General features: G+C 51.7%; 1 protein-coding gene across 2 annotated transcripts in view; it reads right to left on the bottom strand.

Annotated features, from left to right (window-relative positions):
* Atp2a3 (ATPase sarcoplasmic/endoplasmic reticulum Ca2+ transporting 3) overlaps positions 1 to 12,270 on the bottom strand; it is a 32,989-nt gene that overhangs the window by 11,651 nt on the left and 9,068 nt on the right. For both annotated transcript variants that reach the window (XM_021175669.2, XM_029484026.1), the window contains exons 2-14: positions 10,994 to 11,011; positions 10,674 to 10,756; positions 9,367 to 9,471; positions 9,075 to 9,213; positions 8,714 to 8,794; positions 8,537 to 8,622; positions 5,850 to 6,314; positions 4,294 to 4,382; positions 4,044 to 4,146; positions 3,086 to 3,217; positions 2,618 to 2,743; positions 1,217 to 1,435; positions 788 to 1,123 (exon numbers count right to left, since the gene is read on the bottom strand). In XM_021175669.2, the coding sequence (XP_021031328.1) occupies positions 788 to 1,123; positions 1,217 to 1,435; positions 2,618 to 2,743; positions 3,086 to 3,217; positions 4,044 to 4,146; positions 4,294 to 4,382; positions 5,850 to 6,314; positions 8,537 to 8,622; positions 8,714 to 8,794; positions 9,075 to 9,213; positions 9,367 to 9,471; positions 10,674 to 10,756; positions 10,994 to 11,011 (1,982 nt within the window). The remainder of the gene's footprint in view (positions 1 to 787; positions 1,124 to 1,216; positions 1,436 to 2,617; positions 2,744 to 3,085; positions 3,218 to 4,043; positions 4,147 to 4,293; positions 4,383 to 5,849; positions 6,315 to 8,536; positions 8,623 to 8,713; positions 8,795 to 9,074; positions 9,214 to 9,366; positions 9,472 to 10,673; positions 10,757 to 10,993; positions 11,012 to 12,270) is intronic.

Genomic DNA, 12,270 nt, shown 5'->3' with positions numbered 1-12,270 from the left:
AGAAGAGAAGAGAAGAGAAGAGAAGAGAAGAGAAGAGAAGAGAAGAGAAGAGAAGAGAAGAGAAGAGAAGAGAAGAGAAGAGAAGAGAAGAGAAGAGAGAAGATGATCTTATAAATTGGTTTGACAATGAGATTAATGTAGGCTAGGGTGAATGGACAAGACCAAGCCTAGGTCTACAGATGATGATGAGGCAGGGGTAGGGATGAGGTGAACCAACACTGAGGACAGGCGTGAGACTCAGGTTCGATATGGAGTCGATCATGAGACTGAGATTGCGGGGAAAGCTGAAGTCAATCCAGGGATGAGGTAATGGTTATGGCCCAAACTAAGGGTTAGCTTTCTCAGATACATATGGGAGTCAAGGTGAAGGACAAGTTCTAGACAGGACTCAGGCTGAAGGTAAAAATACAAATTAAAATAGAGGTTGGAGTCAAGGTCGTTGTCCTTATGATCAGTGACATCATTGTCAAGTTTGGAAGCCAGACTGGAGACCAGGTCAAGATTGACGTCAGCATAAAGAACTGCACAGTACAGGGGAATCAGAGTCAGTGTCTGTGGCCAGTTCTGGACCAGGTCAACACTCAAACACATGTCAGGATTAATCTTAATGTAAACGATAAGAGGCTCAAAGGGCTGGGGGGGGGGTCACCTCAATGGTAAAGCACGTGATTAACAAAAACATTTGAAGATCAAGTGTAGAGTCAAGGTTGACAGCAAGACTAGGTTACAGCTGTAATCAAATTAAGCATCTCCCAGGCTCTGCCCCCCCCCTCCCCCGTAGCCTCACCATGGCAGTGATCTCATTAAAGGACTGTAGGTTCTCCACGATGTGAGACTTGTGTGCGGGTTCCACACGGGCAAAGCACCGGGCAGTGCGACAAGCCTGGCGCTGCTGCTCTGGGCTGAGGTCATCAAACTCACGGCCCGTGTAGGCCTTGCCCAACACATCCTCCGTGTCCCCAAAGATGCCAAGTCGGCGGCAGATGGCCACAGCTGTCCCTTTGTTGTCCCCTGTGATCATGACCACTCGAATGCCAGCCCGGGAACAGCGTGTGATACAAGCAGCCACCTCTGGTCTCGGTGGGTCTAACATGCCCACGCAGCCCACGAAGGTCAGGTCTGTCTGTGGGGAGGAGGCAGGGGCAAGCACAACCTGAGTCTATCCTTGACCTGTTGTGTGCCCGGCCACTGCAGGAACCCGGCTCTCAGCACCCACCTCGTACTGTACAAACCGGCTGCAGTCATCCAGATGCATGTCCTCCTTCCTTGGGGGTGTGTCCCTGGTGGCCAAGGCTAAGCAGCGCAGTGTGTCAGAGCCTGAGCCCCAGTCCCGGATCTTGGCCAGGATATGCTCTCTGGAGGTGGTGCTCAGGGGTGCTGTTCGGCTACCCACTCGGACTGAGCTACAGCGCTCAATTACACTCTCAGGAGCTCCCTGCAGAGGGAAGGAAAGGAGTCAACTCTACCCAGCCAGGTCCCTGGCCTTCCTTGCCACTCCGTAGAGAAAACTGCAAGCCACTACGGATGGACGAAGGCCGACAAAGAGAGCACAGAGAAGGGAAGAACCAACCATTCTTTGTAAGTTCAGTATGAGAAAAGCAGTTGGGCAGGCAAGGTCACAGCCGACCACCAGAGGTCCCCTGTCTCTACCAGCCCACAAACGAGAAGGCTGGCTACAACATTTGCATGTCTGGGTGGGCTCAGCATCTCTCATGGGAACCTGTGTCTCCTCCCTGCTTGCCTGGTAGAATGGGATTCTCATTCTGTAAGGGCCCCCCAGCAGCAGGGAGGCATGCTAAGTGCCACTTGAAAGAGGACATGCAGTGTGGCAGGTGTGACCCTGGCAAGGTAGCTTTGGTGGAGGGTGACTGATTCCTCAGTTTCATCAGGGGCTCACCTTGGACCTCACCTGGGTCTAGGATTGTTTTCTGGCTAACCTATCAGTGGCGTCTTCCTCTTCTGTAGCCTAAAAACCCAGGGGCTACCTTCTCTGAATGGCCAGGGTCCCAGGATAGAAGTCCTGTCCTTTTACAGGGACTAAGACCTTCACTTTAGGACCAAGTTAGGGATGGGCTTCTGAGAGATTCTAGTGCAACTTTGTCATTCCCATAGGGCACCTCTCTGTGGAGAGGAGCACCAGTGGTCCCAGAGTCCTGTGACAAGGCAGTGTGGTCCCTTTGCCACTGGATGCTGTTCTCAGGTCCCCATGGCATGCTGGCCACTCTCACTCCACAGCATCACATTACCAATGGGCCTCACGGCTCCCTGATCCTCCCCGGGGCTGCACTCTGGGGGCTTTGGTTGGTTTTTTGTTTTATCTGTTTTTCCTTTCTATTCTTTTTTACACGGGGTCTCTTACATAGCCCAAGTTCATGAACTCAAACTCACCAACTCTCTTATCTCTGCTTCCTCAAGTGCTGAGATTATAAGCATACACCACTTGGTTTACGTTGTTCTGGGGAACAAACTCATGGCCTCTTGTACTCTAGGCAAATACTCTACCAACTGAGCTAAGCTCCCTTGGGTATTTTAGAGACTGAAGACCAGATTGCCTCCCCTACCCCACTCCACTCCCCAAATCCCAAGAGTTACCCCAGGTCACACAGGCAGACCCCACCTTCACAAACATCTTGCTGCCCTGGACCTTGGGGTCAGCACGAGTAGGTGTGCAGTACACAGACATGGACTTCCGGTCCCGGGAGAACTCCAGGGTGAACTCTTTCCGCATGAGTTGCTTGATAACCTGCAAGGTCCAGGCATAAAGGACAGAGCTGACAACTCTTGCCTGCTCCTCACTAGACACCCAATAAGACTCCTCTTCCCTATGACCTATACTCCATACTTCTCTGACTCTGGCATTCAAGGCTCCCACCTTTTTCTCCCAAAACGTGTGCACTTTCCAACTGGAAGCCTGTATGCACAGCCTGCCCTTTCCTCTCTCTGCTCCACAGATTCATCCTGCAAGGTGCCCGAGGTCCTCTATCCTTCCTTGAAGCCTCCCCAAACCTGTGCTTTTCTCTTTCACATCTCCAGACACCCCAGAACCCCTGGCTATGCAGCCAAGGCTAAGGCCCATTCTACTCACTGAGTTGCAGGCGCCAGCACGCTCCACCCGCGACAGTCCTTTCAGGTCTGTGTCAAACACATTCATCTTCTCTACCAGGCAAGTCAGGGCTGTCTCTGTGGCCTCTCCTACCTTCTCATACACACCCTTGGCCTGGAGGATCACAGTGCACAGGATGTGAAGGCTTCCTGCTGTCTCTACTTATTTTGAGATGGGATCTTGCTATATACTCAGGATGGCCTCAGATTCACAACTGACTTTCCAGCCTCAGCCTCCCAAGTGCTGGAATTATATGAGCACATCTATCTACACACAGGGCTTCCAGGTTCTTCTTGCTGAGTCTCAACGCTGCTCCCTCATCATACAGTCCCCCCCACCCCCACCCCCCACCCCATCCCCTCTCCTGTGTTGTAACCTTCTGTGCTGCTGTCTGCAGAGAACATCTTTGGGAGAGCTAACGCGGCTACACCAGTCCTCTGCACAAACCCTTCAGTGGCTGCCTGCTTGCCCTTGGCTGAGCATGGAAGCTGACCTGGCCTGGCTTAGTGTTCCTGGAAGGCAGGAGCATCCTCCCATATGTTCCATTCCCCTGCTCCAATCACACAAATGATATTCAATGTGTGTCACAGCTAGATTTTCCAGAATGAGCCTTCCCCGTGCTACACTGTCTACTTTAAAGTCCACTCATGCCCTGTCCACCACCCAACGTCTTCCCAAAGCATCCCTGGCCTTCCAGCCTCTTACATGGCAGCCTCTCACTCCTACCTGAAGAGACCCAGGGGGGCAAGGATACAGAAACAATCTGAGCAGAATGAAGAGGGTTGGAAGTGAGGGTGTCCAGGGGTGATCATGTTCTTAGAACATGGCCCACTGAAGCAGCTAAGACCACCAACCAGAAATAATGAGACGCTGGGCAAAGGAAAAAGGTCTGTCCTGAGAAATGGAACCTGGGGAGGTTATGTAAAGAGTGAACGCAAACCTCATTGTAGTCCAGCGCAGAATCATTGCAGAGGGCACAGATGGTGGCGAGCTCCACGAGCCCATCAAACTGCCCACAGCGCACAGGCTGCTCCCCTTGCCTCCTGCAGAGAGTGAGAGGTCAGCACAGGGCCTAGCCCCGCCCCTGAGTGATGGCGGGCACTGGCCCCGCCCCCAAGGAAACCACTCCTTAGGGCCCCTTTGGTAGCTCCGCCCACTGGATCCCACCTTGGCCTCACTCCCTCACTCACACTTCGCCCTCTGGGGTGTACGTGGTACCAGAAATGGTGAATTCATGCAAACGACAGGTGCCTGCCTCTGCTTCAGCCACCACGAACATCTGCGAGCACAAAAGTGGGCTCAGGTTAATGGAAGTCTGACCCAGGAGGATATCTGAGGCAGTTCGAGGAGAATCACCGAAGGGTCTTTCTTCTCTACTAGACTGAGAAAGAGTGAGTGTAGGGTCCAGACTAGACACCTGAGACAGGGCTCTGCCCAGAGGCGCCAGGCTCTCAGTGTCCATTTGCTCGGGACTCCTGAGGGTTTTGTGGCCCATTTTTCAGTGCCTGAGACCACTGCCAACACGAGAGGTCCCTGGTTGAGCAGGATACCTGAGCGCTTGTCCATCTCTTTGTGCAGCCCCTTTTAATTGCTTAAGGTTCATTTCTCCACCAGTGACATAGGGAGAAAGTGGGCCCAGAGCCTGGCTGAACAAATACTTCTCTACCTTCAAGTAAGAAACACGAATCTTGCTCTGAGATAGTTTCCTCCCATCCAGAGATGACCCCAGAGAATGACTCTATGCTCAGAGTCAGTCCCTACCTGCCCTCTCCCCCATCAGGACAGTCCATTTCCTGGTCCATCAGCCAGCTGAGACCGATTTATTGCAGCTCATTCTCAAGCCAGTGACCAGCCTAGCACCCCGAGGTACTCTGTGCCATCCCTTCCTTCTTGTCCTCTCTGTTCTGGGACAGTCTTCTAACAAGCAGGATCCATTACCCAACATGCTCAGCCACTGGCACTTCCCCACACCATGCTCGGATCTTTATTTGAATCAAGGAGCACAGAACCGGTAAAATCCTGCTAGGATTTAGTCAGAGGACGCAGGCCAGCAGACCTTGCTCATGCCTCTCTCCTATGCCAGGCTCTGGTGGAATTCCATGGGGCTGTAAGGTCTAGAGTCCTGAGCCAGTTCCTAGGACCTACTAGGCAGACTGAGAGCAGAGGCAGGAGAAGCACGATGAGCGCCTGGGGAGGTGTGAAACCCACAACAGTCACCATCTTCCCAGCTCTCCCTGCTGAGCTAGAATGGACCTCTGTCCCCTGGAATTCCAGCCAGAATCCCTGAACACATGGACAGTGGACCCAGCATGTGGGATCAAGTGCCCAGGAATAAATAATTGCTGCCCTATAGTCCTTCCCAGGTCACTGGAGCCAGCCTATCTGGTGACAGGCATCAGGTGTACAGACAAGCCAGAGCAGGATAGAATCTGGGTCCAGTGACATGAGGACTGCACTTGACTCGCTCTTGGATCCTGGCAGGGCTCAGATGTAGGTTTCAGATGAGGAGACTAAGGTCCAAGGCTGGAAATGACCTGCCCTGGATACCGCAGTGACACAGAGCCTCAGGGATACAGCAAGGCAAGCACTGATGCAGTGTTTATACACATGGAAGACCTCATCTGCTGCTCCCCACCACCAACTGGGAGACAGAGCACAGGTTCTCCATCCTTTACCCCTCAAAAAGGTCAGGCAGCCTAACATCACCTGACACCAGCAGGCCCCACCCACCCCAGCTACCACTCACCCTGCAGACAGACATCTGATTGGTGGTGAGCGTCCCTGTCTTGTCAGAGCAGATGACCGAGGTGCAGCCCAGTGTCTCCACAGAAGGCAGGCTCCGCACAATGGCATTCTTACGTGCCATACGTCTTGTGCCCAGGGCCAGGCATGTAGTGATGACTGCTGGGAGACCCTCGGGGATAGCAGCCACAGCTAGGGCCACAGCGATCTTGAAGTAGTATACTGCACCACGGAGCCAGGATCCACCGTGGGCCGGGTCAGCAAAGTGGCCGATGTTGATGACCCACACAGCCACACAGATCACAGAGATGGCATGGGACAGCTGCCTCCCAAATTCATCCAGCTTGCGCTGCAATGGCGTCCGCTCAGGCTCTACAGCCGCCATCTGGCTCCGAATCTTGCCCAGCTCTGTGTGCAGGCCTGTAGCCACAGCCACACCCAGGGCTTTGCCTGATGCAATATTGGTACCCTGACCAGAGAAGGACAAAGACGTTTGCTTGGCCTCTGGCCAGGGCCTGGAATCCCTGACTTCAAACCAGAGCAGGCTTTTCTGTGTGGCTCTTCTTTCCAGACTTATGCAGTGTGGTATTTATTGGATGTTGGTCAATGAAGACAAGAATTTAAAGGGTCTCTACATGTCCTGGGCTTAGCATAGTGCCCAGCACAAAGGAGGCTCCAGGTCTGATATCAGCCATGTGTCTCAAGTCCAACCCATGGAACCCATCAAAATAGGACTCATAAAAAGTCACTATGGCCACACAGGAAAAAGTGTGGCTGACAATGATCTCAGGCAAGTAGTTTACAAATATTTACTCAAGAGTCTAAAAAACCTGAGGCTTGCCACTCACATTTCCAAGGCCCTGGGCAAAAAACCCAACTCCTAGTATAGAGGACAGGTAGCCTTGTACTCCAGTGCCCTGTTCTTCAAAATGTCCCTGTGGAGGCCCAAGATGTAGTCTCCTTAGAGGCTGCCTGGTGCCCCTTTGGATGGATGTGGAGATGGTAAGAGCACAGGTGTTAGTGGCAGGTAACCCTGCCTTTCCTTCACGCAGAGCAACACATCCTTACCCTGCTAGTTAACCACAACTAAAGCCAAGACCCACAGCAAGCCACAGACACCCCTATGTGTGTCACACCTCCCTCCCCAGCTCATCTGCCCTGAACTCAGGCAGGGCTCTTGGGAGGAGCTCTGAGGACCCATGGTGTTCACTTCCAAGGGTGCTCCTCAGCCCCCCATGCCTTGGTGTGCTGGAACACGGTCTAGCTGAATTGTAGCTCCCTCTGTCACTTCTGTTACTCTCTCCGGCCAGGAATATTTCAGCTGAATGACTTAAGGCACCGTCCCTCTCCAGTTGGAGGCACAGTGTCCTAGCAGGAAAGAGAAATCCCTAAGGCCTGGATGTCTGAGCTCACATCTCAACTCTGTTGCTCATTCATTGTGACCTTGGGCAACTGCCTTAACCTCTCCCAGCCTGTTTCCTTGCTGGGAAATATAGATAACAAGATACAGACAGCCTGATTTCAAGCTTGTTGTATAGCTTAAACAAACTATCAAGTTTAAAGGGCTTAGATGAATGCCAAGCATGCAGGGCTCAGTAAACACAAGCATTATGGTTACTATAAATTTGCACTTGTTACCAATAACCAAGAGGTCCATTGCTACAGGACTTTGAAAATGTAAAAAAAAAAAACAAATTATATGCCAGGCAATGGTGGTGCATGCCTCTAATTCCAGCATTCAGAGGCAGATGGATCTCTGAGTTAGAGGCTATACTGGTCTACATAGGGAGTTCTAGGCAACAGTATGTGTATGTATGTGTATGTGTATGTATATATATATATACATACATATACACATATACACAGAGCTGTATAGTAAGATCCTGTCACAAAAAAACTAAATAAAAATACATTTTAAAAAGTGACAAACAAGGGCTGGTGAGCTGTCTCAGCAGGTAAGAGCACTGACTGCTCTTCCGAAGGTCCTGAGTTCAAATCCCAGCAACCACATGATGGCTCACAACCACCTGTAATGAGATCTGACATCCTCTTCTGGTGCATCTGAAGACAGCTACAGTGTACTTATTTATAATAATAAATCTTAGCCGGGCGTGGTGGCGCACGCCTTTAATCCCAGCACTCGGGAGGCAGAGGCAGGCGGATTTCTGAGTTCGAGGCCAGCCTGGTCTACAAAGTGAGTGCCAGGACAGCCAGGGCTACACAGAGAAACCCTGTCTCGAAAAAAACCAAAAAAAAAAAAAAAAAAGAGTGCTATAATAATAAATCTTTGGGCTGGAGTGAGCAGAGACTGAGCGAGTGGTGTTGACCAGAGCGAGTAGAGGTCCTAAATTCAATTCCCAACATTCACGTGAAGGCTCACAACCATCTGTACAGCTACAGTGTGCACTCATATACAATGAATAAATTAATCTTTTTTTTTTTAAAGTGACAAGCAAAAAAATGCATTACATTTGTTTTTGGTTTCTATGTGTGGCAGGTGAGCATGCATATGCCACCATGTGAGTGGGGAGGTTGGGGACAACCTGTGGGAGTCAGTTATCCCCTTTCAACCTGTGAGCCCTGGGATCAGGCTTGGTGGTAAGGACCTTTATCAGCTGAGCCATCGCACCACGGCTCCTATGGGACTATTTTTACTTTCCAGGCTGAGCTCCAAGCATCCCCAAAACTTACAGAAAACAGCATGTTCTTCTTGTCCTGGTTCACGGCTCGGGGGTCTGGAATGGCATCTGTGTGCTTCGTCACAGACACGGATTCCCCTGATTGCAGGATGAGATATGAGAAGCTCCCCCTGGAGACAAGCCCATCACCTGGCCCCGCCACCACTTTACCTGAGCCCTTGGGGCTCACCTGTCAGGATGGACTGGTCCACTCGAAGTGTGGTGGACTTGATCTCGATGAGACGGAGGTCAGCAGGTACCTTGTCTCCCACTGTACAGGGAGAATGGCAGGGCTGAGAGTGGTCAGGAGCCCTAGCCCCAGCAAAGCCAAGAAGGCTTTCAGAGACAAGGCTCCACCAGAGGTGGAGTCCTGAGCTATGTATGATCCTTCAGGCAGACCCCAGCCACTCTGGCCACATTCTCTCGATCTGTCCAACAGGGTTTAGGGAGGTTCTAACAGTCATTCCTCTGAAGTTCAAGATGGAAGCAAAGAAAGAAACAAGGCTCCCTGGAGTCACGTAGTGAAAAGAGAAGGACTTGGACATACCCACCTGCTACTTCCACAATGTCCCCAGGGACAATGTCCCTGGCTCGGATCCTCTGCACACCCTTGCGGTCAGACCGGATCACCTTACCCATCTCAGGCTCATACTCCTTCAAGGCCTCAATTGCACTCTCTGCGTTGCGTTCCTGTGGGACAGAAGCAAGCAGGTGGTCCCCTTTTGCTGCCCCAGGAGGCCTCCCCTTGAGAGTAAAACTCTTATAGCCTAAGATCGATCTGAAAGTAAGAAGCCCACCTGCTGATGGAAGACCCCAGAGCCAGCCCACCCTGACTCCTCCCACCTGCCACACTCCCACGATCGCATTGGCCACGAGAATTAGCATGATGACCAGGGGCTCCACGAAGGCTGTTGTGGTCTCCTCACCCTCCTCGAACCAGGCCAGGACCTGCAGGGTCAGAGCTGTTAGTCCAACTGTGTTAGGAGCCCCCACCCCCACCCCCGTGAGCCCCTTGACTTTTAGTCTCGGAATTCTGTCTATTCCCCTGGGGGGATCCAGGCCTTAGAGAGATAACCTTGGTAGAAGAAGAATGCCCACCTTATAGATGTGATGGACACAGCCCTCATCCCAACCAAACCAGCCTCTGAGGGGGCAGAGGCAGCTGGAGACCCCTCCCTGTCTTCTCTGATTTTCACTATGGTACTCAATTGGCAACCCCAGATACTCCTGGGAGCTTGTTAGAACCAAAGTTCTCAGCCCAGCCCAGATAGCCTGAACAGAAATCACTAACAAGCCTTCATGATTTTGGTGAGTGTTCAGGTTCAGGGTCCTCCATTCAGAGGAACCTTATTCCCACTACAGAATCTAAGCCTTAATGAGACTCAGGTCAAGTCTCTTATCCACCTCTTGGCCTAACTGGGGCCTTGTCACCTCCCTTGAAACCCCTCAGTGCTTCCTTCTGTTCTTTGAAGAGTAGAGGCATCCCTTCAGCTTTGCCATTTTAGACATCTGCATGCATGGGTTTGTTTTTCTTTTGTAAGGGTTTCAGTTTTCACAAGGACAGGGACCAGGACAGCCACCACCACTGCACAGGAAGAACCAGTCCCAGCCAGTACCATGGGGCTCCACACTCTGAGGTCTCCTCCCCAGAAGGAAGAACAGCAATCATACCTGCCCACCTTGCATTAGCCTTGTGCTCAGCCATGGAAAACATTGTCCCCCTCCCCACCTCCAATTCTGAACCCGGGAACTGTGGTCCAGAAGGGCTCTCTAGACAGCAAGAATGAGAAACGCCAAGGTAGAGGGTAAAGGCTGTTTGAGGAACTCAAAAAGAGACCAAGTGCCTTTAAACAGACATCTAGCAATGTCTGGAGACACATTGGACACATCACTGGGAGGTGATGCTGGTACCTGATAGGGAGGCCAGGATGCTCAGTGTATCGGACCACCCCCACCCCCACCTAGAACCACCTGGTTCAAATGTCAAGGGTGCTGAGGCTGACCTATAAATGATCTATAAATGGATTAGAGGAATTTAGGTGGGATCCAGGGGAGGAGGAGTGTCCATGACTGAGAGGAGAGTAGCCTAGGGCCCTGAGAACTGTCAGGATCTGCCTCACCTCACAGGATGGCAGGGAGGGGTTACTTACAAAGGAAACCAGAGCTGCCAGCAGCAGGATGCGCACCAAGAGGTCCTCAAACTGCTCCACCACCAGCTCCCACAGGGATTTCCCTGGAATAGGAGAGAGTGAGGCCCAGGTCCCTGGTCATCTCCCCTCTACCCCATCACCCTCTCCACTCACACCTAGGAACTTTTAGGGACCCTCTCCCTGTTAGTCAGAGGAAAAGTCCGAAGTCCTGAAGGGATCAGCTGAGGGTTCAAGACATCTCTCTGGGATGGGGTGTCACAGCCTGAAGGTGTCTAGTTCAAGGGTTTCATAGCCTGCAGCCTCCCCGACCCATGCCTCACCTTCCTCGGTAGGGAGCTCTGCAGGATCCAGGCAGCCGTGAGAACAGGAAGAGACAGGAGAAGACTGGTTACTTGTAGGATCTTCCAGCGTCTGGAAGCCCCTCCCATGGAGCCCACTGGGCCCACCATAGTGTCTCATGTGTCCTCTCAGCTCTGAGGTTACAGAATCGACGTTCAAACTCAAGGGCTATCCTTTATCCCACCCAACTCTGTTAAGTAGTCCAATGTGGCCTGGCTCACCTTAGGATGAGACCAGAAGGGGAGGGGGCTTCCAGCCCCGCCCCCCTTTCACAGAAGAGAAACTGAGGCCTGGAGAAGAGAAAGAGTCCAAGGTCACCGAGTCCACAGTTCTTGAAACATCATCGAGTGGATCTTCCTTGTATGGTTGCCAGCCCTGGCCGGAACTGCCCTGCCTTAACCGGTTCTTGGTGCTCATCTGACTGTTCCTCATAATGGCCAGAAAACGGCCATCTTAAAACCCAACCCACCCATCCTCCCTAGACACCCCTAGCTTTTCTAAACACCAAGGAGTCAGGCAGGTTCAGGTCCTTCTTGGAGTCCCTCTTGGGACCCCACTCCAAACAAACTCAAGGAAGATGGCCCTCACGTGTCCAGTCCCACACAGCACTATGAAGAACCCTGTCTCTAAGCACCAGTAGCACCTGCCTCAGCTTACTGGCCAAACTTCTTTTAAAAGTTAATTTTTAATTTTAGTTTTATCTGCTATGTGTAAGAATGTTGCAAGTGTACCACATCCATGACTGGTGTCCAAGGAGGCCAGAAGAGGGTGTCAGATTCCCTGGAACTGGAATTACAGACAGTTGTGTGCTGAGAACTGAACCTGGATCCCCTGCAAGAGCAGCCAGTGTTTTTTTAATTGCTGAGCCATCTTTCCAGCACCCCTGCCTAACTTCTTTACCACCTACAATTCTTAAATTAATTTTATGCCAGCTGTAAAATGACTGGCTAGCTGCTTTGGGTACCTGGAAACCTAAGCTTTTCCCAACAGCCTCCGACAGAGCCATGTGGAGGTGCCAGGGCTTTTTCACATATATAAGGGCCGGGGATTGGAGTGGGACAAGCAACTGGAACAAAGTTCCACAGCAAGTCTGTGTCTGTGTCTGTGTCTGTGACTGTGTCTGTGTCTGTGTCTGTGACTGTGTCTGTGTCTGTGTCTGTGACTGTGTCTGTGTCTGTGTCTGTGTCTGTGTCTGTGTCTGTGTCTGTGACTGTGTCTGTGACTGTGTCTGTGACTGTGTCTGTGACTGTGTCTGTGT

Source organism: Mus caroli, chromosome 11, assembly GCF_900094665.2.
Source record: "Mus caroli chromosome 11, CAROLI_EIJ_v1.1, whole genome shotgun sequence".
NCBI classification, from domain to species: Eukaryota; Metazoa; Chordata; class Mammalia; order Rodentia; family Muridae; genus Mus; species Mus caroli.
The sequence above is the reverse complement of the archived record's forward strand: the minus strand, read 5'-3'. Positions and strand labels throughout refer to the sequence as shown.